The sequence below is a fragment of the Haplochromis burtoni genome, unplaced genomic scaffold (genome assembly GCF_018398535.1).
Source record: "Haplochromis burtoni strain Fernald_Lab_line unplaced genomic scaffold, NCSU_Asbu1 Contig_462, whole genome shotgun sequence".
Classification (NCBI taxonomy): Eukaryota; Metazoa; Chordata; class Actinopteri; order Cichliformes; family Cichlidae; genus Haplochromis; species Haplochromis burtoni.
Window position 1 is genome coordinate 276208 of NW_024582823.1, and position 26523 is coordinate 302730.

General features: G+C 40.9%; 2 protein-coding genes across 5 annotated transcripts; both read left to right on the plus strand.

Moving 5' to 3' along the window:
- The first annotated feature begins 1162 nt into the window (after positions 1 to 1162).
- Positions 1163 to 9801, plus strand: LOC102291411 (cystathionine beta-synthase). 2 transcript variants are annotated; one of them, XM_042213645.1, is made up of 14 exons: positions 1163 to 1479; positions 2245 to 2351; positions 3997 to 4131; positions 4224 to 4303; positions 4373 to 4577; positions 5059 to 5150; positions 5301 to 5420; positions 5498 to 5582; positions 5665 to 5770; positions 7024 to 7101; positions 7205 to 7339; positions 8169 to 8277; positions 8374 to 8458; positions 8773 to 9801. In XM_042213645.1, the coding sequence occupies exons 1-14, from the start codon at positions 1172 to 1174 to the stop codon at positions 8895 to 8897; spliced, it is 1770 nt and encodes a 589-aa protein (XP_042069579.1). In that variant the 5' UTR covers positions 1163 to 1171; the 3' UTR covers positions 8898 to 9801. The 2 variants fall into 2 exon arrangements, with proteins under 2 accessions (XP_042069579.1, XP_042069580.1); XM_042213646.1 differs by lacking the exons at positions 5059 to 5150; positions 5301 to 5420; positions 5498 to 5582 and having other exon boundaries at positions 1165 to 1479.
- Positions 9802 to 10339: 538 nt separating this feature from the next.
- LOC102294933 (cystathionine beta-synthase) lies at positions 10340 to 24723 on the plus strand. 3 transcript variants are annotated; one of them, XM_042213644.1, is made up of 15 exons: positions 10352 to 10739; positions 12175 to 12495; positions 13721 to 13827; positions 14539 to 14673; positions 14811 to 14890; positions 14969 to 15173; positions 15949 to 16040; positions 16249 to 16368; positions 16446 to 16530; positions 16613 to 16718; positions 19263 to 19340; positions 19452 to 19586; positions 20124 to 20232; positions 20329 to 20413; positions 20956 to 24708. In XM_042213644.1, the coding sequence occupies exons 2-15, from the start codon at positions 12182 to 12184 to the stop codon at positions 21078 to 21080; spliced, it is 1776 nt and encodes a 591-aa protein (XP_042069578.1). In that variant the 5' UTR covers positions 10352 to 10739; positions 12175 to 12181; the 3' UTR covers positions 21081 to 24708. The 3 variants fall into 3 exon arrangements, with proteins under 3 accessions (XP_042069577.1, XP_042069576.1, XP_042069578.1); XM_042213643.1 differs by having other exon boundaries at positions 10340 to 10755; positions 20329 to 24723; XM_042213642.1 differs by having other exon boundaries at positions 10349 to 10739; positions 20329 to 24712.
- Positions 24724 to 26523: the final 1800 nt, after the last annotated feature.

Sequence of the window (26523 nt, forward strand, 5' to 3'; positions counted from 1 at the left end):
CGTTACGTTACTCAATGAGAGTAATGTATTCTGAATACTTTGGATTACTTAATATATTATCATGTTTTTTACAACTGCATGAATGTACTATTGCTGTGTGATTTATTACTATTACTGAAGGTCCGCGGCTCCGAACCGTAGTAAAGGGACCTCTGGCTAATACGGCGGGTTCTGTGTCGGGCTCATAGCTGAAAACTAGCTTTACTTTGTCGTGTGAGTCAACTTTGCTAGCGAGAGACAGAGAGGGTTGAAAGGCTGCTCCAACGGAACTTATTGTTTCGGAGGAAAACAGGAACACAGTGTACAATTGAGTCTTAATAGCTTACTTACAACTGGGCTCCTCAGGCACTCTTCTTGGCTGCAGTGGTTATTATTATATTTACATGCTTCCAGCTCCCGTTTCTACTCGATGACAGCTTGTACTTTTCTACTTCCTTTTTCTCCCTCCTCGCGCTCACAGACACATAACGGGTATGGCAGTCCATTCTCCCTGCAGCACGGACTACACTGCCCATGAGGCTACATTCTTTAGGGCTATGCCTGTAGCATTCTGTAGCTTAGCACAACAACAACAACAACAAGGTGCTCTCTCACCCAGGAAACACACAGTCAAACAAAACCCAAACAGTCCTGACCCGTGACAATATGAATCAGGAAAATACCGCCGTGTAATCCATTTATTTCAACAAAGTAACTATATTCTAAATATCACCTTTTTAAATGGTAACTGTAACGGAATACAGTTACTCATATTTTGTATTTTAAATACATAACGGCGGTACATGTATTCCTCTACTCCCCAACACTGACTGTGGCGCTGTGATATAAATGAGCAAAAAATATAAAAACTGATTAAACACTAGAAAATTATGTAAGATCTGATCTTACATATTTTGTGGGGGTCAGTGCTGCTGCCTGACAGCAACACAGCTTAGGTTCAAGCCTGCTTGCTTGCTTGGGCCTGTCTGTGTGACGTGTAGGTGGCCAGTGTGGGTTTTCTCCCACTGTCCAAAGACAAAGTTGGATAAATGGAATGTGGAGACAGAGACAGAAGAAGCAACAAATTCTTAAAATTATAATTGGAGGATATCAACCCAACTGTTTAATGCTAGTTGTCTTTGAATTAATGCATGGTTAGATAAAATAAAAAAATACAGCTTGATGATAATATATGTCTCATCCCACTGCAGCCATGCCCTCTGTTTCTGGTGCTGCATCCTTCGAAGAAGTTCCTTCTCCTTGCACATCTGCAGCTAACCCAACAAATGCAGAAGTCACTTGTGCTACAGCAGCTGTGAACAGTTGTGACAGGTTATCTGCTGATGGTGAAGATAAGGATGAATCATTCACTGAGACTCAGCTGGAGAACACAGACGAGACTCCTGATGAGACGAAGTGGATCCGTCCTGATTTGCCCAGCAGATGTACTTGGAAGCTGGCTGCGCCCATGTCAGAGTCGCCTCATAGCCACTCAGCATGGTAAGAGTCTGGAGAAATAAAGAGGTCGCTGTGTCTTTAAATAAAACTAGTGACTCTGTCTACTTCACTTTTTGCAGCAGAGTTGAGTCACCAGCAATATTTAATTCTGATTTGACAAACAGATGTCACACATACACTGATGTGTCACTTTATTAGGTACACTTGTTCAACTGCTGGTTAATGCAAATATGTAAACCGCCAGTCACATGGCAGCAACTCAGTGCATGTAAACACGATCTAGATGACCTGCTTAAGATCAAACAAAGCATCAGAATGAGGGAAAATGGTGATGTTTTTCCACCACATTCAGACGGCAGGGTTAGAATTTGATGTAAACAACATGAAAACATGGCTCCATCTTGCCATGTATCACATGTATCAGTGGTTCTGGCACTTTGTGTTGGTGGATTAGTGTACAGGGGTTTGTTTTTTTTTTACACTTTTCCCTCTTTAGTGTTTGTAAAGCTCAGATGATCTCAGCTCACAGGTCACCACATCTCAATCCAAAAGAAAATCTTTGTGAGGTGATTGAATTGTGTGATAGTATCATGTTGGGTCAAAATCTCTGAGGAATGTTTCCCGGGTTGGTTTTCAAGCCAGTTTTGAAAACCAACCCAGTGCTTGCAAGGTGTACCTAACAAATTGCCCAGTGAGTGTATGATGTGATGATATTTCTGACAATTCCACTAATTTTGGTTAAACTCTCATCAGATACATGAAATCCTGTATGGTATCTCCTAGTGTGTGTTATCTCTTACATTGCAGCACCAAGCCCTCTGGCATCCTCCCCAGCATCCTTGAGAAAATTGGACACACACCTCTGGTTCGCTTGAACAAAATCCCCAAAGAGTTTGGGCTCAAGTGTGATATCTGTGAGTAAAAGATGTGACAAATTATGTAAAAGTAAGAAGATGATTTAAAAAAAAGACTTATTTTTGCTTACGGTTTTGCAAAATCTTTATTATTATTCTGCATTCAAGCAAATAAGTCTAATTGAAAGTTTGCTTGTAAAAGCAGAGGCTTGAATATTACACAACAGGGTAAGCTAATTAAATAAATAAGTAAAAAAGAAAGGAAAAGGAAACTTAGAGAAAGGTTCACATTTTTCATGCTTTAAGTTTTAGTACTATACAAAACAGATTTAAACAGAATTAACCTTTTAGAATATAAAACATGACATTAACCTTAATAAATAAATAACATGATCCTTAACCTGACTGCTATCCATGTACTTGTACTGCAAAGCTACAACTTTAATCCAAAAGATATGGGTTTATGGATATTTATGGATGTGAAATGTTAAGTTTTCTCTCTGAATAGTCCCCTTCGCTCACCCCAAAATGACGTTGATATGTCCTTGCAAGAAAATGAGCAGGAGTGCAGTCTTCTTATTTTCAGGATAGAAGATGCTTTAAATGTCCTAACAGCAGCTTTATTGTTCTCCCTCCTAAGCAGCGAGAAAGCTGATAAGTTTACTGTGTTTAGTGGGGTGAAAAAAACCTCTGCTTGGATGAGACTGTAGTTGAGCAGCAGCAGATTACAGAGTGACATCTCACCTGGCTTACCATATTTGTGTAAAAGAATGTCTTTTAGGGGATATGTTGTTAAGTTGATGCATCCGAGTGGAAGAGGTGCCGTTGTTTAAGCTAGGGCTGTTGAACCCACTGTGTCCCTCTTGGCTTCCTGCTCAGCTGTTAAAAAGGGAGCGTTGAAGTATCATGTAGCTGGTGGCCTTATGTTTTTTCACTGTGCAACTGTTATTTTCTTGTATGAGGGGGCAGCTCGCTCTCCTGGATGGAGAGGTGAGACTGAAAGACTCTTTGTTCTGTCATCCAACAGAGTAAAAAGAAAACCTTTGCAAATAAAATGCAGCTCTAAACTTGAGAAATAATAGAGTTTATATTTGTTCCGGTACCTTAACAACATGTTGTTGCTGATGCAGTAGCTGGCAGGCATGTCATTATCCCTGTGTTGCTATGAGTTTGCAAAAGAGCAGATCCAGATCTCACACTCCACAAATTGAATTTCCTAATTCCTTCAAACACAGTCAGTCAGGATTACAGAGGGAGATCTGACATGAACTGTTCTCTGTGAAAATAAAAGACGTGGACTGGCGTAGACACGCACTTTCAGCAGGACAAATAAAAGCAAAGTAAAAACTAGATTCTTGTGGGAACCAGAATCTAGTTACAGATGACAGAAGCATGCTTTTCATACTTGTTAACCTTTTAGCGGGTGATTGGGGAGTCATCTAAGTTTAGAGTTTTATATAGAGGTTTTATTTCAAAAGCTTTAAGATGTTTCCTCTCAAATTACCAACCATAGATGGGTCGTCAGTGACCTGGTAAAGGTTAATAGATTAACTATTATTCTTCTCTCTGCACTGGTTCAGTCCTAGTTATTTACAATGCATATTAAATTTGTCACGCATTATCTAATGCAAACCTTTTGGATTAACTTTGAACACTCCCTGATGCAATATATCTTTTTTTGTTTTTAATGGGTGACTGTGTTTAGTGGCCAAGTGTGAGTTCTTCAATGCAGGAGGCAGTGTGAAAGACAGGATCGCCCTGCGCATGGTGGAGGACGCCGAGAGAGCCGGGGTCCTTAAACCAGGAGACACCATCATCGAGCCCACCTCTGGAAACACGGGTACATCAGTTTGAGCGAATGAGCTGACGGCTGTATTATAACTATATAATGAAGGAAAAAGGTCATTTAAATAAATCTTGCTCTTTGTGCAGGTATTGGCCTCGCCCTCATAGCTGCAGTAAAAGGCTACCATTGCATCATTGTGATGCCTGAGAAGATGAGCATGGAGAAGGTAAGTAGCTCTGTTTCTTCTTTTCAGTGGGAGGAATCTATTGAAGTCTCATCCTCTCCTGTGTCCTAGGTGCATGTCCTGCAAGCTCTTGGGGCAGAAATTGTCCGCACACCCACAGCTGCAGCTTTTGATTCACCAGAGTCTCATATACGTACGGCCTGGCGTCTGAAGAACGAGATCCCCAACTCGCACATCCTCAACCAGTATCGCAATGCAAGCAACCCCCTGGCTCACTACGACACCACGGCTGAGGAGATACTGGAGCAGTGTGATGGTTCGAGCTGATAGAAACTCTGATTTTTGATGCATCTTCTAGCTTGAAGTTGAATTTTTTCAAGAAATGACCCCCCACACCATTAAACTACCACCACCTTGAACCATTAACACAAGATGATCTTATCTTTTATGCCAAATTTTGACCTTACCCTTCGAATGTGGCAGCAGAAGTTTCCCATTCACTCCTGTCAGTAACACCCAGTGTGGTCTTCTGCTGCTGTAGCACAAGATTTGTCTTGTGCAAACAGAGATGATCTTTTGCAGACCTTAGTTGGAACAAGTGATGATTTGCCTACAGTTTTACGGTGTGTGTTTTATATTTCCTGAAACTTAGATCAATACGTCAAACTGACATGAATGAAGGAAGGCGTAAATAGTTTTTCCTGTAACTGCGAATCCCCATGGAACAGGTGTTTATTTGAATCCCAAAAATATATGTTTTTTGTAGTTTGGAAAAGAAAATGTGTTTCTGTTTTTAGGTAAATTGGACATGTTGGTGGCCGGAGCCGGCACGGGCGGCACGCTCACTGGTGTTGCTCGAAAGTTAAAGGAAAGATGTCCAAATGTCAAAGTGAGACTCTCAACCCACTTATCTAAAATCTGAAATAAAAGTTTTGTTTTGCTGAGATTTATATTAATCAGTAAAGCAATCCGTATATTGGCAGCTCCAATGCTGCACCGTTTGCAGCCTCTTACCTCAGTTCTCATCTCTGTTTTTTAGATAGTCGGTGTGGATCCTGAAGGCTCTGTTCTGGTTGGCTCAGAGGAGAAAAGTGAAAAGGTTCCATTTGAAGTGGAAGGTATTGGATATGACTTCATCCCCACAGTACTGGACAGATCTGTGAGTATAGTTGTTAACATGCACATTTGGAAAGTGAGTATTTTTGCTAAACGCCCGTCTCTGTTGAATCTGCACAGATTGTGGATGTTTGGTACAAATCAACCGACACAGAAACGTTCCTTATGTCCCGCAAACTGATCAGAGAGGAGGGTCTTTTGTGCGGTAAGTTCATATCAGTGAGTTGTGGTATGTTATGAGCAACCTCAGTTCGCTCTAAATGATCGATTTGCCTGTTTTGCTGAAGGTGGCAGCTCTGGCTCAGCGATGGCAGCAGCTGTGAAGATGGCTCAGCAGCTGGAGGAGGGGCAGCGCTGTGTGGTCATCCTGCCTGACTCTGTCCGCAACTACATGTACGAGACACAATGGCAGATACACTTTGAATCCAGTGAGAGTCTGGAGGGCTCACAGGCCTTCATGCCTTCAAAAATACAGTTGTGGGCAGACGTTTACATGCACTCATCATGCCCATGAACATCAATACTTTTTAAATAGGGGTGATGTTAGGACTTTTCAATGGTCATTTCACAAGCTTGCTATTTCCATTCCAAAACCAGTTTGGATGTGTGTTTGTGTCCTGCTGGAACACCTTAATGTGTCCAGGTTTTATCAGGTCAAGTTTATCTAGCTGTTAATTTGATGTAAAGTTTCAGAATTTAGAGGTAGTTTTCCTTCTTCATTATTTGTGCATCCATACACACTACTGGGCACAAAACACCCTTGAGCATGAACAGATGCTATAATCTTCTTTGTTGTGAAAGCCTTTATTCCTACAAATACACCTCTTGTAACTGGCCGAATAGCTCAGTTTTTGTCCCTTCTGATCATAAAACGTTGCTTCAGAAGGCATTTGGCTTGTCTATGTGGGGCAGCTGCTCTTTTCAGTTGAACTTGAAGCTGCTGATTTTGGGCCAGGGGCTGGTACGTATACTTTTGATCCTGCGTGGATTAGAGAGAAAATGTATTAAAATTTCTGCTTCCATTCTTGTTTTTTTTTAGATGATTAAAGATGCATGCTTTATAATCTTTCCCCATTTAAAAAGAACATTTTAATGAAATCTTTAAAAGCCAGCGGATGAACATATGTACCAAATTTAACCACAGACCATCCAACAGTTTTTAGCTCTGTCCTCAAAAATGTGTAAATGTGTGTAGAAATGAATCAGTCCACTGAACAGTTTAGAGATCTTCATGGTTTCAAAGAGTTGGACTCTCCTCCTCTGAGCTATGTCTCGCTAAAAGCAGTAACCATGTGGCTCCCACCAGCCATTAGCTAGACAAGAATTTAACATAAAAGCACTGAAACCCTTTGTGTGGATGTTTTTCCAATTATTAAGGACAGAACAGCAGTGACAGGAAATGAGAGAGGAAGAGACACATGTGTTTCAACTAGGATGCTTTCTTTCTTTCTTTTATTTTTACAGCCATGTCCTATCCCTAACCAATAAATCCCACAATAAAGCTGTCAGCATTAAAAAAAGAAAAACTGACGTAAAGCAGTGATGCAGCTGATAAATAACAGATTGTCTAGAGTCAGATGTGTTTTAGGTGGAACCTTGGCTGAACTTTAGCACACTTCTTCAAACTCACCCGTATCTACCTGCAGGTCAAAGTTCCTGAGCGATCAGTGGATGTGTGAGAAAGGCTTCCTCTGCTTGGACGCTCAGATGGACCCAAAACCCTGGTAAAAAACAACAAAAATCCGCAAATCAGCTATAGCTTATACCCCTCAGAGGAGGTATGACGGAGCAGGTTGGTGTTAAAACCTCTGTTTTTCCGTCTTGCAGGTGGTGGAACCGGACTGTTCAGAGTTTACACCTGTCTGCCCCCCTCACTGTCACACATTCTGTGTCCTGCCAGAAAACCATTGAGATCCTAAAGGAGAACTCACTGGATCAGGCACCAGTCGTCACTGAGTCAGGGTATGTCTATTCTTCTCTACATCAGGTTAGTATTATAAATGCTCTGTTTGGATATGACCTTGTATAAACAGGAAGAGGACAGGAACTTCCAGCATAAACACAAACAGTGGTCTCCATGGAGATTTCAGGGAAACAGATCTCATCCTCTGTATCGTCATCTTTGCTCGTGCAGAGCAGCTAAATGCTCGGCAGATGTTCCACAGGTCGTAGTTTGATCTCAGGATTTCACACTGAAACGTGGCTCTGTTCTCGAGTTGATGGTGGAAATTGAATTTCGGGATGACATCACAGTGTCAGGAAGAGATTCTAACACTTTGTCTGTGACCTTTGTCTTGTCTGATCTTTTTGTCTTATTTTCATCTTTATATAACTACCCAACTGAAATATTTTTAAACATAAATAATATGAACATGTGAAGCTTGTATTTCCCACAGCTTTTAAAACTTCAGTGATTATTTATGTTTTTATTAACACTTCCAGCAGTGTTGCCACCTCACTTGTAGTCAGAGATGTTAAACTTTGCAGGGATGTAGTTTAAAGATGTGTGTGGGCAGCTGGACGTCTGGTGGGTATATACACATACATTACAACCCTGTCCCTCCAGTGTAAATCCCCATGTGAGGTAGCTTTATTTGAGTGTGTAACCATATAAGTTGGATCTCGTCTCAAGATAAACTCTAGTTAAAAACTACATTGATTAATCGTCCAGTTTGGTTACCCATTTTTTAATCTTGACATTTGGTTGAAATAAGCAGGCAGAGACATGATGGGTTAGTCTTCTCGTCACCTGAGTCTGATGGGAGTTTGTGGGTTTTGTGTATTTCCACAGGGCCATCCTGGGAATGGTGACTCTGGAAACCATTCTGTCCTCTCTGTTGGCGGGGAAGGTTGAACTTTCAGCGGCTGTTAGCGCGGTGCTCCTCAAAGCCTTCAAACAGGTCAGTCAGAGAGTGCAGAGCTCTTCATGGCGACCTTTGATGACATAATGAACGTTTTTACACGCTTGTTTAATCTTCCTCCACTTGTGCTTTCAGGTGCACCTGACAGACGACCTGGGGAAGCTTTCCCATATCCTCAAAACTGATAACTTTGCCCTGGTGGTTCACAATCAAACGCAATGTGAGAAAATCCATTTCCTAAATAGTGTTTATACAGAACATTTATGTGCAGATCATTATTATAATGAGCTGTTTATTGCATGGTTGATAAATGTCATTCACAAAGCTTCATTTTGGTTGTGACACCCAAAGACACTGATTTACAATCACACATTTGCATTCTCCTGGATCATGTTCACATATGGCTCTTTCTTTCCATCATTGAGCTAAAACCTGTATTTGTGGACGACATGGGAAACTTTGTTCATGAGCCTGTGCAGTAAACAAACCACAACAGTCTTCTGTGTTTAACAGGAGTTTTGTGTCTCTGTGCAGACGGGGTCGATGGGTCGGCCCTCCAGAGGGAGATTTTATTTGCTGTCGTGACAGCGATTGACCTTCTCTCCTACATCACCACACACGAGGGGCAGGACTGCAACCATCAAAGTCAGGCAGTGTAACCCAGTGACTGTGTCCTGTTTAACGTGGATTTTACTTCCTGTTCATTGAGAGACAGCAAACGATCACCTGTAGTGTCACTGAAATAATCATAATAATAATGATGATGATAATAATAATAGAGCTCCAGAGAGGACAGAGAAGTTGTAAAGCACTATTCAGAGCTATCTTTGTTCTTTTTTTAAACACTGTGCATCTTGTAATGAGTGAAAAATCTCCAGTTAAAGGGCAGCTTAGTTTTTTTTTGGAGGGACGTTACCATCATCTTTCTGAAACTTTATCACTCTTTTCTCTTACAATACAGTAAAAATATTTCTATTCTTTGCATTTTTTTCCTGCCACACATAATGTCTTTTTTAAGTGTGGTGCCTTTGTGTTTAGTGTTTTTTCTTTTTTTGTACATGTTTTTATCAATTTGCTTTATTTGCTCCGTGTAAGTCACTTAGCATTAGCCAAGAAGTTAGTTTATACATTTAAAAACTAGCAAACCAACATAACCTAAATTTGACTAAGAGAAACCTACGTTGATAAAATAGTTTATTATGTTGTATAAATGAATATAGATACAATTATGTCCAGAAGTATGATATAAACAGAGGCATATTTTGTTTCTTCTGTGTCCCTCACAATGCAAAGCATATAACATCATGACAATGTTATTGGTCAGTTACAATGTTGATCATGGACCAACATTATGATGATGATGCAGAAACGGCACCAATAGGAGATATCAGATGTTGTTGGTGTTGTGCCAAAAAAGCCAAACAATGATTTCTGCTGTTCTCGTGTGCTTTTTATGTCTAATATTTACTTACATTGTAATTAGACTGTAGTGAACGGGGTTTATTATGTGGTTATATAGAAAATAAAGAAATAACCTGTTTTGCAAACATTTTATGACTCTGCCTTATTGCAACTGCAGTATAATCAATCTAGTTCTTTTTGGTCTCTCAGCGTGTTCACAGAAATTGGATTTTTTTATTTTATTTCAGCTGCCCTCATGGCCGGATCACTCTTGAATAAAAACATTTTTAATGTTGGTGAGACATTAAAATTAAAAGGAAATATAACAGTGAATACACAAATTTTTTTTATTGTTGAGTCAAAATGACTTGATATTATATGTTTGGCATATCTTAGATGCCAGCAATCATTTATAACTGTTTAAATTCCAACAATCATTTTTATGGCAAATATTGGAAATCAGTTTTTGACACAATACCAGCACACAGGTGAGTGGCTTGTGTCTTTCTGCAGAGAGGGAGTGCAAATGGTATGTTTTAATCTGATTCAATTTATCTTGAATTTCTAAACAGCGGAGGAAGATATATTCGTTCATGTGTATGGAGGTGGGCGTCACTCCATGCCTTTCTGTGAATGTTATTGCACACCACTCCTTTAACTGCAGTTAGTAGGAATTCAGCATTTCAGTACACAGTTAGAGAAACATGTTGATTCCTGTTTTTATCTCCAGGCTGCGGTTATGCTGAAACTAGGACTCACCTGTGTGCTATCAGCAGAAAGCAGAGTTCACTTGTTACAATGTTATTACAATGTAGCCCACTAGCAGCAACTCTCTGTGTGTCTTATTTTACATTCTGATTTAGAACTCCAGCTCTTAGGTTAATTTGTGTATTACTGAAGTTTGGATTCCCCTAGGGCATATACTGAAATTCTATTGGAGGGAGGAAACAAGTCCCGCCCACTCCGGTTGGACCTGAATGCAACAACACAGGAGTGGGACAAAAAAAGCTTGTTGTTTCTTCTTCTTCTTGTTTAGGAATGAAAGTAAAAGTGATTGTGGTGCCAGCTTGATAATGTCCAACTACTTTCTCATGGTCTTGGTGAGTAAATGTTTTGGTAAGTTTTTAGCTAAGCCGATTTAGCTAACTGTATCAGCCAGCGAGAGTTGGGTGTGGTTTCCTCACCTGGGTCACCCTTAAAATGCAGAAGTACATCTGTGCTGTGTACTTTTAGTACTTTTATGTTGTTGTTGTTTTTTTAAGTGTTCAGTGTTTTCAGTAGTGCAGTATATGATTTAATTCACAAAATAAAGTATGTAATCATATTCCATGGTTTACAAAGTGAATGAAATTGTCATTATATTTATTCTGAAGATTAAGCAGAAATGTTGGGTCCCTATAGCCACAGATGACTGTAACATTGTGACTGTATATATTAATGGTTTTATTATTATGCGGGCTGGGTGTTCTTGGAAGTCTTTTGAAACTGGAGTCGGAATATGTATTTCTTCTTTAGGCTGTGTGTCAGGCAGGACTAAGGTCCTAAACGTAGGACTCAGGAACAAGGCTACGATGCAAGAGAGACAAAGGGCAGGGATAATATATATATACACACAGAGGGTAATGAGGGAACAGACACACAAAGAGAGAAGGAACAGAGGAAAAATGAAATAAACAAACCTAGCAACTCAGGCAAGTAGGAGACAAAAGGCACAGAACACAGGATCATATCAAGCACAAGGAAAGTAAGCGTAACCCCACAACCAGAAAGCTGAAAAACAGCACAGAATAAAGGATCATACTACTACTGCGGTCTGGCTGGGGCCTGTCTGTGTGAAGTTTGTGTGGCCAGACTGTGTCTGTGTGGGTTTCCTTCCACTGATTAGACGTGCTTGCTAGGATAATTGATGCTTCTAAATTGTAGGTGGGGGTGTGATAGTGTGCGGTTGTCTTTTTCTCTGTGTTGGCCACGTAATGGACCAGCGACCTGTGTCGGCCAGTGGCAGCCAAAGAAATGTGTGGGTGGACACAGAAGGAGCAACATATTCTTAAAATTATGTCTGGAGGACATCAATCAAACTGTGTCATGCAAATTGGCTTTAAATTAATTTAAGGTTAGATAAAATAATGTGTAGCTTATTTATTGAGTTCAATTCCACCATCAGGCCTGGGTCTTTCTGTGTGGAGTTTGCATGTTCTCACTGTGTTTGTGTGGGTTCTCTCCAGGTACTCCAGCTTCCTCCCAAATTCCAGAGACATGCAATTAGTAGGGATTAACTGGAAACTCTAAGTTGCCTGCATATGTGAATGTGAGTGTGAATGCTTGTCTGTGTCTATGACTTAGCCCTGCGACAGGCTGGCGACCTGTGCGTGTACCCTGCCTCTCCCCCTAAGACAGCTGGGATAGGTTAACATGCAGTCATTGATGAATGAGTCAAATTAAGTGGCCACTAAAACAAAAGGTCTTGCCAATTTGTCAGTAACTTTTGAAAGCTTGATGTAAATGTGGTGTAATATGTGTCCCATCTTGCTGCAGATGAACCATGCCCACTGATTTTGGTACAAAATCCTTGGAAGAAGTTCCTTCTCCTTGCACATCTGCAGCTAACCCAACAAATGCAGAAGTCACTTGTGCTAAAGCATCTTCAAGTGTGTGTCAGGCTACAGCAGCTGTGAACAGTGGTGACAGGTTACCTGCTGATGGTGAAGATAAGGATGAATCATTCACTGAGACTCAGCTGGAGAACACAGACGAGACTCCTGATGAGACGAAGTGGATCCGTCCTGATTTGCCCAGGAGGTGTACTTGGAAGCTGGCTGCACCCATGTCAGAGTCGCCTCATAGCCACTCAGCACGGTAAGAGTCTGGAGAAATAAAGAGGTCGCTGTGTAGAGGAGAGAATGCTCTGAGCTTAAGCTCAGTCTTTAAATAATGAAACTCCATTACAGCTGTAAAAGAATGTTGATTCACAAACAGATGTCACACATACACTCATGGGCAAACATATAAACAGTCAATCACACAGCAACAACTCAATGCATGTAGAGATGATCAAGATGATCAAGATGACCTGCTGAAGTTCAAACTGAGCACCAGAATGAAGAACGGTGACTTAATTGACTCAGAACTATCAGAAACTGCTGATCTACTCAGATTTTCTCACACAACCATCTCTGTGCTTTACTGAAAACGGTCAAACAAAGACAAAAATGTCCAGTTCTCTGGGGGGAAATGCCTTGTTGATGACAGAAGTTAGAGGGAAAAGACTTGTTACAACTAAGTTATCCAGAGGAGCATCGCTGAATGCACAACATATCAAACCTAAAACAGATGGGCTACAGCAGCAGGCCACACTGGATGCCTCTCCTGTCAGCTAAAAACCAGAACTGAAGCTACAGTTCACAGGGACAACTGGACAATAGAAGGTTGGAAAAACTTCACCTGATCTGAATTTGGCATAATCAACATAAAAGCATGGATCCATCCTGCCTTGTGTCAGTGGTTCAGACTGCTGGTGGTATAATAATTTGGGGGGTATCTTCTTGGCTCACTTTGGGTTCCTTAGTATAAACTGAGCATCATTTAAACCCCACAGCCTCCCTGAGTACTGTTACTGACCATGTCCATCACTTTATGACCACAGTGTACCCATGTTCTGATGCCTGCTTCTAGCAGGATAGGACACCGTGCTGCAACGCGCAAATCAACTCAAACTGGTTTCTTGAACATGACGATGAGTCCACTCCACTCAAATGGCCTCCAGTCACCAGATCTCAATCCAGTAGAGCATCTTTGGGATTTGGTGGAACGTCAGGCACCTGGTCTGCAGCATCAAATGGGTCATGTCACCCATTTGATGCCATAAAGAATTAAGGCATTTCTGAAAGAAAAAAGGGCGTTAAACCCAATGATAAAAATGTGTACCTAACAAACTGGCCAGTTAGAGTATGTTGAAGTGATACTTCTGATATTTCTGGTATTTTGTAATTAAACTCTCACGAGATGTAATGAACATGACATCGTGTATGGTATCTCCAAGATGGTAATGACTGTTAATTGTGTGTTATCTCGTACATTACAGCACCAAGCCCTCTGGCATCCTCTCCAGCATCCTTGAGAAAATTGGACACACACCTCTGGTTCGCTTGAACAAAATCCCAAAAGAGTTTGGGCTCAAGTGTGATATCTGTGAGTATGAATGTAAAATGTGACACACCCACACATGCCTGGATATCAGTACAAGCAGAATCCATAAGCTTCTCTGCACACAATCACTTTGACTATTTTTACTTTCAGTTTCTGCAAAATCTTCCAAATAAACATTAGAATGATTATTATGCATTTCATGCAGATTCATTATGTGAATGAATCTGCACGAAACTTCGCTTGTTTAAATGGGAGAAGTAAACAGCAGGGCCTTGAATGACTGTGGCACAGCCGTAGAACAAGCAAAATAGCTGAGAAGGGAGCGTTGAAGTATCATGTTTCCTACTGTGAGACTGTTGTTGTTTTGTATGAGGAGGCAGCTCGTTCCCTGGATGGAGAGGTGAGACTGAAAGACTTTCTTTCTCTGTTGGATGAAAGAACAAAAACACCTGTAAATTAAACTGAGCTGGAAAGCTGAAAACTGTTAAGGTTTTCCCGCCTTATTCTTCATTATTTCATACTGGCGGCCCATCTCAAGATCCAGGTTCTTTGATCTTTTCAAACCTATCCGAACGCAATGTGCCAAACACATTTAGCTTTGCCAAGATGAGCAGTATAAATTCTCTACAGGCTCCTCTTGTTCATACGTTTCTTTTATCTGTTTATTTATTCATTTCTGATAGTTTAATTTCAGTTTTTACACATTATCTGTGTAGTATGACAGTATTCTTTTTAACGGGTGACTGTGTTTAGTGGCCAAGTGTGAGTTCTTCAATCCAGGAGGCAGTGTGAAAGACAGGATCGCCCTGCGCATGGTGGAGGACGCCGAGAGAGCCGGGGTCCTTAAACCAGGAGACACCATTATCGAGCCCACCTCTGGAAACACGGGTACATCAGTGTGAATGAACAAATGGGTTGAAGGCTCAGTGTTTGATACAGTTGAACATAAACCGAACTGAAGTGCAGTATTGTAGCTCCATGATGAAGGAAAAAGGTCATTTAAATAAATCTTGCTCTTTGTGCAGGTATTGGCCTCGCCCTCATAGCTGCAGTAAAAGGCTACCATTGCATCATTGTGATGCCTGAGAAGATGAGCATGGAGAAGGTAAGTAGCTCTGTTTCTTCTTCTTCTTCTTTTCAGTGGGAGGAATGTATTGAAGTTTCATCCTCTCCTGTGTCCTAGGTGCATGTCCTGAGAGCTCTCGGGGCAGAAATTGTCCGCACACCCACAGCTGCAGCTTTTGATTCACCAGAGTCTCATATATGTACGGCCTGGCGTCTGAAGAACGAGATCCCCAACTCGCACATCCTCAACCAGTATGGCAATGCAAGCAACCCCCTGGCTCACTACGACACCACGGCTGAGGAGATACTGGAGCAGTGTGATGGTTCGAGCTGATAGAAACTCTGATTTTTGATGTATCTTCTAGCTTGAGTCTAATTTTTGCTGTACATGTTTAATTCAACAACTGATTTTGAGGGTAATGAAAAGAAAACCATGGCTCTGCCACTAAGTCTTTTCTTTCTCTCCCTTCACTCATTGAAGTAGAAAGTCTGAGCCTGGCTCTGAGGAGCAGCGTTAATTTTGTTCTCAACATCCATTTTTTTTTTCCTGATGAAAACAAGAACGAGAAAAGACAATAACCAAATAAAAACGAACGCACAAAAAAAGTGTCAAAATTTTGTTTTGACACTTTCATCAACAAAAAACAAAGTATAATGAGAATTTCTGGAGACATGAGGTGGGACGAGTTTGGAAGTGATCCAATCAGAAGTAATCTTTTTGTGCACTGAGGTTAGACTTGGCCTGCCCATGGAGGCGTGTGAAACAGTACATGTAACTCCCGTTCCCGCTGTTTCTCATGAAAACATGACAAAATGTCAACGGTTGGGAGGAGACGAACAGTAAACCTATGGACAGATTCCACATTATTTGCACAAATGTATTAAATTACTTTTAATCATACAAGAAACATGCCTGAAACACTGAGCTGTATATCAAACTGCATGAATAAATGAAGGCATATTGCTGGTTCTTTTTGTTAAACCTTGAAAATTCCTCTAATCGTTCATATTAGCTTATTAGGCATGAATGTGAAATTATATTATTATTAAAAAAAAACTTTTTTACAGCTTGAAAAAGAAAATGTGTTTTTGTTTTAGGTCAGTTGGACATGTTGGTGGCTGGAGTCAGCACAGGCGGCACGCTCACTGGTGTTGCTCGAAAGTTAAAGGAAAGATGTCCAAATGTCAAAGTGAGCACCACACAACCTATCAGTCCACAGTCTTTAATGAATGGTTTTTATTTACTGTATTCTTATTATTATTATTTCTGACTCACACTGATGCATATCCATCAGTGAAGCAATGCATGTATTGGCAGCTCCATCAAACATTACTTGATAACTGTTTAACCCTGCAGTGTTTGCAGCCTCTTACCCAATTCCTCATGTCTGTTTTTAGGTAGTCGGTGTGGATCCTGAAGGCTCTGTTCTGGAAGGCTCAGAAGGGAAGAATAAAAAGTTTCCATTTGAAGTGGAGGGAATCGGCCTTGACTTCATCCCCACAGTACTGGACAGATCTGTGAGTATTTTTGTTAACGTGCACATTTGGAAAGTGAGTATTTTTGCTAAACGCCCGTCTCTGTTGAATCTGCACAGATTGTGGATGTTTGGTACAAATCAACCGACACAGAAACGTTCCTTATGTCCCGCAAACTGATCAGAGAGGAGGGTCTTTTGTGCGGTAAGTTCATATCAGTGAGTTGTGGTATGTTATGAGCAACCTCAGTTCGCTCTAAATGATCGATTTGCCTGTTTTGCTGAAGGTGGAAGCTCTGGCTCAGCGATGGCAGCAGCTGTGAAGATGGCTGAGCAGCTGGAGGAGGGGCAGCGCTGTGTGGTCATCCTGCCTGACTCTGTCCGCAACTACATGTACGAGACACAATGGCAGATACACTTTGAATCCAGTGAGAGTCTGGAGGGCTCACAGGCCTTCATGCCTTCAAAAATACAGTTGTGGGCAGACGTTTACATGCACTCATCATGCCCATGAACATCAATACTTTTTAAATAGGGGTGATGTTAGGACTTTTTGATGGTCATTTCACAAGCTTGCTATTTCCATTCCAAAACCAGTTTGGATGTGTGTTTGTGTCCTGCTGGAACACCTTAATGTGTCCAGGTTTTATCAGGTCAAGTTTATCTAGCTGTTAATTTGATGTAAAGTTTCAGAATTTAGAGGTAGTTTTCCTTCTTCATTATTTGTGCATCCATACACACTACTGGGCACAAAACACCCTTGAGCATGAACAGATGCTATAATCTTCTTTGTTGTGAAAGCCTCAGCTTTATTCCTACAAATACACCTCTTGTAACTGGCCGAATAGCTCAGTTTTTGTCCCTTCTGATCATAAAACGTTGCTTCAGAAGGCATTTGGCTTGTCTATGTGGGGCAGCTGCTCTTTTCAGTTGAACTTGAAGCTGCTGATTTTGGGCCAGGGGCTGGTACGTATACTTTTGATCCTGCGTGGATTAGAGAGAAAATGTATTAAAATTTCTGCTTCCATTCTTGTTTTTTTTTAGATGATTAAAGATGCATGCTTTATAATCTTTCCCCATTTAAAAAGAACATTTTAATGAAATCTTTAAAAGCCAGCGGATGAACATATGTACCAAATTTAACCACAGACCATCCAACAGTTTTTAGCTCTGTCCTCAAAAATGTGTAAATGTGTGTAGAAATGAATCAGTCCACTGAACAGTTTAGAGATCTTCATGGTTTCAAAGAGTTGGACTCTCCTCCTCTGAGCTATGTCTCGCTAAAAGCAGTAACCATGTGGCTCCCACCAGCCATTAGCTAGACAAGAATTTAACATAAAAGCACTGAAACCCTTTGTGTGGATGTTTTTCCCATTATTAAGGACAGAACAGCAGTGACAGGAAATGAGAGAGGAAGAGACACATGTAACTGTAAATGTTACACGATGTGTCTTTATAAAGTCGGCGCCAATAAAATATTGAAGTTTCCAAAGTCCAAAGACTTTAATTCCAGTTTTTCTATTTGCTTTAAGAATCAGAATCAGAATCAGAAAGGGGTTTATTGCCAAATGTTGAGCAGGTTTACAACATTAGGAAATTGCTGCGGTGCTTCAGTGCAAACATAGTGTCATAAATAGCACTTAAATAGACATGAAAAAATAAAAGTAGGGATAAGAATTAAAAGTGCTACGTAGAAAGATATGTGCATGAGATATACATGAGATATATACATGAGAATAAGAATTAAGAGTGCTACGTAGAAAGATATATACATGAGTGCAGGTGGTGATCAGTGCCAAACATGGAATGATGCAGTGACACAGCGTAGGGTCATGTGTTAGTGGCGGGGACAGTCATATGGTTATTGTTCATGTGTCCAACAGCAGAGGGGAAGAAACTGTTCTTATGGCGAGAGGTTCTGGTGCGAATGGACCGGAGCCTCCTGCCTGAGGGGAGCAGGTCAAACAGACTGTGTCCAGGGTGAGAAGGGTCAGCTGAGATCCGAGGCTGCACGCCGCAGTGTCCTGGAGGTGTACAGGTCCTGCAGAGATGGGAGTCTGCAGCCAATCACCTTCTCAGCAGAGCGCACAACACGCTGCAGTCTCTGTTTGTCCCTGATAGTGGCTCCAGCGTACCACACGGTGATGGAGGAGGTGAGGATGGACTCGATGATTGCAGTGTAGAACTGCATCATCGTCCGTGTTGGCAGGTTGAATTTCTTCAGCTGCCTCAGGAAGTACATCCTCTGCTGGGCTTTCTTGATGACGGAGGTGATGGTGGGCTCCCACTTCAGGTCCTGGGTGATGGTGGTACCCAGGAAGCGGAATGAGTCCACAGAGGTGATGGGGGTGTCAGTCAGGATGATGGGGGGGAGTGGGGCTGTGTGCTTCCTGAAGTCCACAGTAATCTGTAAGGACTGACATAATGAAAAAAGCAAAATACAGCAGAGGCTGATGGGAATGCCAATTTTTTTTATGGTATTTGAGGATTTAACAAAATGTTTTTGACAAAACTTTGGCCTCAATCTCATGGTGCTGGATTTAAAATAAGGGCCTAAGGCATGAATGTGTGCACCAAATTTAACAGTACACGAGCCGATAATTGTTAAGCTAACTTATAAAACATTTCAACCGATGTTGCCGCTTTTAAACATGCTAAAGAAAAATCAGTAACCTCTGCAGTTAGACATCAGTACACAAACACACTTTCTTTTTTATGTGGATTTTTTTCTACAAGACAAAGGTGAGAGAAAATGAGAGATGGCTTTCAGCTGTTATGTTTTTTCATTTTTATTTTTTACAGCCACGTGTCTTTCCTGTCCATAACTGAAATGCTGCAACCATTACAAAACAGATTTTCTAGAGTCAGACATGTTTTAGGTGGAAGTCTGACCAAACCTCAGCACACTTCTTCAAACTCACCGATTTTTACCTGCAGGTCAAAGTTCCTGACGGATCAGTGGATGTGTGAGAAAGGCTTCCTCTGCTTGGACGCTCAAATGGACCCAAAACCCTGGTAAAAAACACCATAATAACAAAACACCCCGAATCAGCTATAGCTTATACCCCTCAGAGGAGGTATGACGGAGCAGGTTGGTGTTAAAACCTCTGTTTTTCCGTCTTGCAGGTGGTGGAACCGGACTGTTCAGAGTCTACACCTGTCTGCCCCCCTCACTGTCACACATTCTGTGTCCTGCCAGGAAACCATTGAGATCCTAAAGGAGAACTCACTGGATCAGGCACCAGTCGTCACTGAGTCAGGGTATGTCTATTCTTCTCTACATCAGGTTAGTATTATAAATGCCAGGCCTGAGGCTTCCTGAGCCTTGGTCCCTGTGGGAGATGGGACACGTTCCTGCCTTCCTGTGAATGTTGGTACTTGGCAGTTCTTGGTTGCCTGGGGTCCTGTCCTTGACTTGTGCCAGGATGACTGCCCTCTAGTGGACTTAACTACTCATTGCCTCTGGTCAATTGATTCAGCTTGCTAAGATGTGTGTTGTAGTTTAAAGATGTGTGTGGGCAGCTGGACGTCTGGTGGGTATATACACATACATTACAACCCTGTCCCTCCAGTGTAAATCCCCATGTGAGGTTAGCTGTATTTGAGTGTGTAACCATATAAGTTGGATCTCGTCTCAAGATAAACTCTAGTTAAAAACTACATTGATTAATCGTCCAGTTTGGTTACCCATTTTTTAATCTTGACATTTGGTTGAAATAAGCAGGCAGAGACATGATAGGTTAGTCTTCTCATCACCGGAGTCTGATGGGAGTTTGTGGGTTTTGTGTATTTCCACAGGGCCATCCTGGGAATAGTGACTCTGGAAACCATTCTGTCCTCTCTGTTGGCGGGGAAGGTTGAACTTTCAGCGGCTGTTAGCGCGGTGCTCCTCAAAGCCTTCAAACAGGTCAGTCAGAGAGTGCAGAGCTCTTCATGGCGACCTTTGATGACATAATGAACGTTTTTACACGCTTGTTTAATCTTCCTCCACTTGTGCTTTCAGGTGCACCTGACAGACGACCTGGGGAAGCTTTCCCATATCCTCAAAACTGATAACTTTGCCCTGGTGGTTCACAATCAAACGCAATGTGAGAAAATCCATTTCCTAAATAGTGTTTATGCAGAACATTTATGTGCAGATCACTTTTATAATCAGCTGTTTATTGCATGGTTGATAAATGTCATTCACAAAGCTGCGAGGGCTCCACTTTTTTGACTGACTAATGGACCAAAACCAAAGATGCTGAATCACAGTCACACAAAAGAGACCCAGAGGCTGGATTAATCAACTGTTAAATAAGTGAATTATTAGCCCCCCCCTAAAAAAAGCTGATATTTTATTCACAATAGAACTGATTTTAAATTTGATGTCTGAATGAAGTTGGGACACGGCCGTGTTCGACACTGTGTAACATCCCCTCTTCTTTTAACTGCAGTTCTGGCTTTCCTTTGTTGTTTTCCTTCGTGATGCTGCCATCAAAGTCAACATTTAACGCTTTAAACATTGTATTATTATTGTAACGGTGTGTCTCAGTTTAAAGATCTGATATATTTTCTATATTGTAAATAAAATACGTGTTTATGAGATTAGCAGATCTGTGTCCATCAGCAGTTTTGTGCCTCTGTGCAGACGGGGTCGATGGGTCGGCCCTCCAGAGGCAGATTTTATTTGCCGTCGTGACATCGATTGACCTTCTCTCCTACATCACCACACACGAGGGGCAGGACTGCAACCATCAAAGTCAGGCAGTGTAACCCAGTGACTGTGTCCTGTTTAACGTGGATTTTACTCTCTTCTCACTGAGACACAGCAAACAATCACCTACAGTGTCACCGAAATTATAAGACATACAGTAGCAGAGAGGACAGAGAAGTTGTAATTATATTTATAGCTGTTGTTGTTGTTGTTGTTGTTTTTTGGGATTTGTTGACAGTTGAAGCAAAATAGAAAATAACATTATCTTTTTTTAACGTTAATCCTTTCAGTGTTGTTACAAGTAATCTGAGTGTATTCACCTTGCAGCTTTTAATTCTGTATGAGGGACTTTACCATCATCTTTCTGGAGCTTTTTGACTCTTTTCTCCGACTTGTGCAAAATGAATTTGTTCTCTTCACCATCACTAATGCAGCGACTGGCTTAGGTCTGATATCTACATTTAATCTTTGAATGGTGGAAAGCAGGCCTACAGTCTCATTTCTTACAGAATAGTTCAGTGTTTATATTCTTTGCATTTTACTCCTACTATTAAAGACTTGAGCCATACGGAAAGTGTGCGGCCTTACAGATTCTGGTTTGTTTTGCTTTTCTGTGACATGTTTTTATTAATTTGCTGTATTTCCTCTTAGCTAGCAGGTACCTAGAAACCTTCAAACCAGGTACCTGCAAACAGAAAGTGATGATAAATTCAGCTCACTGTTTTACTTACTTACTTGTTAAGCTTAGTTATAAGCTTGTTGCACAAAAAATGCTTTTGCAGTGTAATTAAAGTGAACAGAGCTTCAAGGTTGTCCAACTTTTCTCTTTAACTAAGTTTACGGCACAGCTCATAAAACAGGGTTTGTGATCTGGTGTTGCTGCTTTCTACATTTTACTTCGTTTAAAGGAGGAAACAACCTCAGTTTAACGTTTCAAACTTTTTTTTGTTTTGGCTAAATTGTCACTTGTGGCGTTGTTATTGAGGGTAAGGGCTTGCATTTCAAGCTTACATTAAATACTGTGAGGACACCTGATTATCTGCTTGTCAAGTTGCACTGTGGGAAATGTAGGCATCATGCAGTAAAACGACAAAGGTATCGGCTTCTTCTGCAGAGATACTTGGAGGCCTTTTCCGCTGTTTATACAGTGCTATTAGCATGTAATGATAAAGTAGAGAAGTTACACTTATTTTATTAATTATTTTTTTCATTTGCTGCTCAAACATTAGTTCAAATGTCTTAGAACAAAGTAGAAAAGGGACAATGTCAGATTTTGTTTTATTCATTTTCTCATTTTTTAAAGTCCTTCTTGTGCTCCAAAACATGTTTGAGGATGTTTCTATTCTACTGCTTAATCTGACACTAGATTTCATTTTTGTCTATAGTCAATTTAAATAGAAGACATGCATAAATACTGGCATGTGCTTTTTTTTTTAATTGAGCATTTCTCTCACTTCTGTGCATAAACCTAATTTTACTCACTGCTCTGCGTTGAAGTGTAATGACTCACTAAACCACAGGGAGGGAGTATTGGCACAGGTAGACCAGCTGTGCAGCTCTCTCAGTTCCTCCTGGACACACACAGATTGTAGGAGCGTCATCCTTCTGACCTTCAGCCAGTAATGTCAATAATTCAAGGTGTAACAAGGTGTAACTTAATGCCCTGCCTTGGATTTAATAAACTATCTTGACAACAATTAAAGCTGAGACCAAATGGCAGCTTTTTAAAATTGTTTTTATTGTATTTAATTTTTATTTTTGTTTTGAAAGCTTTTATTGTACATAGATAAAAGTGCAAAAAGACCCAAATAAGAAGGAAATGACATGAAAGTCATGTCTGAATGCTGATTTAAAACAAAAAGATGCAAAAGTGGATAAAGGAACATGCCGTATTTAAACTTTCTACTTATTGTTGACTTTTTTTTTCTGCAAAGCTTTTATTTTTCTCAGCCGTGTTTTTTCCAGCAGCGAGTCTGGTCAAAGAGAAATGTGCTGAAAGTCTGCTGCTTCCTTCCTTCATTCTCACCTGTCGTTGTCAAGGAGCACATCACATTTAAAAAGCAACACACTGTGATGTATCTGTCATGTCACTGCACCATTATTTCCTGTCTTGTAAAAGACTTCGTTTTTAAACTAACAAGGTGACCCTCACATCAAAATGACCATTAACACCATCACTCTAAAGAGCCAAGCTAGTCATTGCACAACCAATATCAGAGCAGATGGAAAACCACTGTCACACTCTCCCTGACTGTCCTCTGCACATCACAGCCTCGCCTGATCTGTCATCACCAGCAGGCAGAGGCAGTATCCCATGATGACGCTGGTCTCTTTCTGTCATTAACACCAGGCTGTATCCATGTGCTTACACGTTGATTTCCAGAAACTCCAACTGGATTAAGTGACCCCCTGAGTGTAGAAAAGCCTTCTAAAGCAGCTTTTAACAATATTTTGTAGGTTAAAATGACATGGAAAGTGGTTTTTCATGGTAAAAGACACATAATTTAAACTTCTTATCATCAAGCATAAGGAATAAAACCACATACTTTGACTTTAGTAAGTTATAGTGCCAGAGGCACACAGACAGACGGGCTTTCACACTTCCATTTCCTTGTTTTAAATCTCTTCAATCTTTAAAGCCCTGCTGAGTTTCTTTACCCACTCTAACATAACACTACTGCATGCCGATGTGGGTCTATTTAGTTTGGAAAGATGGTTGTTTAGATCCGGCTGGTTTTTGACGTAAAGAGAAAATGAAACCATTTTCAGAATCAACAGGTTATCCAAAGTGCTGCAGATTGCTGCCAGTGTGTGACTGGCGACTAAAAACAGTCGGCGCATTCGAAAATTAAGCATGACGCACTTCCAGCTCAGGTCCACTCTGTCTTTCAATGCTTCTTTTGCCTGCTGGGATAATTGCAGAATTGGAGGTTAATTATTTGCCCTGGGCCTGCAGGCTTGAAGCTACTAATCAGGAAGGGCGTGTTTGAAGTCACAAAACAGACTTTTAAAAGCAATCCAAGTTTTAATTTTACACCACAGACAGAGGGGAGCTCTGGAACACTTAAATGACCTTAAACGCAGAACCTGACTTAGTACAATACATCTGTAGAGAGAGTTTGCAGTTTACTTTTCAAGGCTATTACAATATGCCTTAATTTTAGGGGAGCGAGACCAATAAGCTAAAAGACAAAAAATGAATATTGAGCAAAAAAGGAGTTCAGCTTATTGCTGAGGCCCTCCAGTTCTCATGTGGCCCCTTGGGAAAATTAGTAATCCACTATATCCAGCTAGTACGTTTACCTTCTTTGACTTTTTTCTGACATGGCTCTTTATTGAATAATAATAATAATGACAGAAATTACAAAGCCTCCTTTTATAATTCCTAATAGTTTAAAAAGGTCTTAGTAAATTAAAATGAATAGACGTGTTCACTGCCAGACTTACATCTATGCATAAAATACAAATTAGCCTGCTAGCTTAGCATAGCACTTAGACCAAGCAGCACCCGAAGCCAAAGTCGGATGCCAAAAACAATGAATCCTTGAGGAGGCTGGCTTAAAAAGCCAGTCAATAAAAGATGGATGCAACCAACCTGGCTTGAGATTGATAAGTTGTTATCCAAATACCATAACTTACAAAACTGACCACATTTTCCATTTAATATCAACAAAGTTTCTATAAACTAGAGTTCATGCTTACACAGGTCACACAGCGAGGGGGCAGTAGGTTGTTCCCCTACAGACATCTGTACAATATGTTCTATACAAAAGATGGACATACTGTAGCTTCTGGTTCTTAAAGGTGCCTTCTGCATTCTTTTCAACGGCCACCTGGGAGCAATAGCTGTGGTTGAAGAACACTTCTGGTCCTATGGAAGTCTGTGGGGGAAAACAGTCCTGCCCTGACCTTTGTAAGCATTTTCCTCATGAGTTTGTGGGTTCAGTTGCACATTTTGGGTCGCGCTGGACCAAAATTTAGGTCCATTTGGTAAATCATGGTCATACTATGTTCCAGATTATCTAGATATGCTCCTTGGCTCATGAACTGTGAAGTCATTAGCTAATTGGTAAGCACGTTTCCCAGTCCCACCGCCCCTCTCTCATCACATCTGGTTTCAAAGCATTTTTATAATGTCTCTGTATAAGAGCCAGTAAAAACAATGCAGCTTAAAGGCAGTAACTCATTTTCACGGGGAGCCACTTCAGCTTTTGCACTAAATATTATTAATCCCCACTGGTCAACAAGTCTGCAGTAGTCTTTTATTGCTGTGTACCCCTTTATGTTAGCATGATGATCGGTTTTAAATAAACCATGACGACTAAAAGAACCAGGCTTAAAGCTTTAAAATGCCCATGATGGTAGCTACGAGCATCATATGTATGCGGTCTGTATGGTTTGCTCATGACAGGTAGATAAGAAGTGTGATACCACTCAAGCATTTGTATGTCAGATATGATGCAACAACCAGCATGCAAAACCTACAAATGAGTGGAAAACTGTTTGCTGAACAATAACAAATTGCTCCCACAAGCATCTATAAAGCTCACTAATGAACACATTTTTATCTTGTTTGTACAAAAAATAAAGTGTAGAAACTCCACGCTGTGGCCTTGTGGGCGTGGTTATTTGTTACGTGCTGCGACGCTTGTTGGCTGGGAGCAGCTGTCGGGCAACTGAGACTCCAGGAAGGGAGATAAGATCTCGTAAAATAGCAAACTGACGTTTATGTCTCTGACTGAAAAGCTTTGCTTCGGGTAATTAGCTGCACAGTTCATGGTTTGGTTTGCGAACAATTGGCTGCAATAGGCATGTGCACAATCACTAAACCTCAGTGGGTCTTGCAGACCAACAAATATTCAAATAAAATGGTATTACTCTGTAGGTAATACCTACATGAAGAGACTGAAAGTGTACTGTAATCATTCAGACATGTTTATGTTTGCCATTTAAAAATAAAGACGTGAATAGAGTAAATGTGACTAATATGAGGTGGCAGAGAAAAATTAAATACTAACGCTGTCTATAACATTATGCGTCATTATCTGTAATTACAAACGTCATTGCACACAAATGATGTCACACAGCACTCCACAAGCGCTCGGGTGCACTGCCCCCTTTATTCTGTGCATACAGGATGTTGTCTGTGCGGTGCTGTTTGTGAGGCACGAGCAGGAAGACGTGCAATCGTGAACGTGTCCTTTCCTGTCATTTCTTTTTTCTCTCTCCATATGTCACTTCCTTATGACGGCTTATCAGGGCCACTAAAGGGGGGGAGGGGGGGGGGAGGGGGGACACACACAAGATTTTTACCTTTAAAGTGCCAAATGCCGCATTGTGCTGTAGTTCTTGGTACACAAACACTATGACCTCATCCAAATCAGTGTGTTGCTTTCTTCTGAATAGACCCAGTTCATGATAAAGTGGGTGATTCACAGCTAAAATCACAAGTATTTCTTTGTTACTAAATCCAGTTGAAAAGCCTCATGTAATTAGGTCATC

Coding starts and splice junctions, on each gene's coding strand:
- LOC102291411 (XM_042213645.1), top strand. CDS start 1,172: ATGTCTCATCCCACTGCAGCCATGCCCTCTGTTTCTGGTGCTGCATCC. Junction 4,578..5,058: donor GATACTGGAGCAGTGTGATG/GTTCGAGCTGAT, acceptor TTCTGTTTTTAG/GTAAATTGGACATGTTGGTG. Junction 5,771..7,023: donor GACTCTGTCCGCAACTACAT/GTACGAGACACA, acceptor ATCTACCTGCAG/GTCAAAGTTCCTGAGCGATC.
- LOC102294933 (XM_042213643.1), top strand. CDS start 12,182: ATGCCCACTGATTTTGGTACAAAATCCTTGGAAGAAGTTCCTTCTCCT. Junction 14,674..14,810: donor GCCCACCTCTGGAAACACGG/GTACATCAGTGT, acceptor CTCTTTGTGCAG/GTATTGGCCTCGCCCTCATA. Junction 14,891..14,968: donor AGAAGATGAGCATGGAGAAG/GTAAGTAGCTCT, acceptor CCTGTGTCCTAG/GTGCATGTCCTGAGAGCTCT.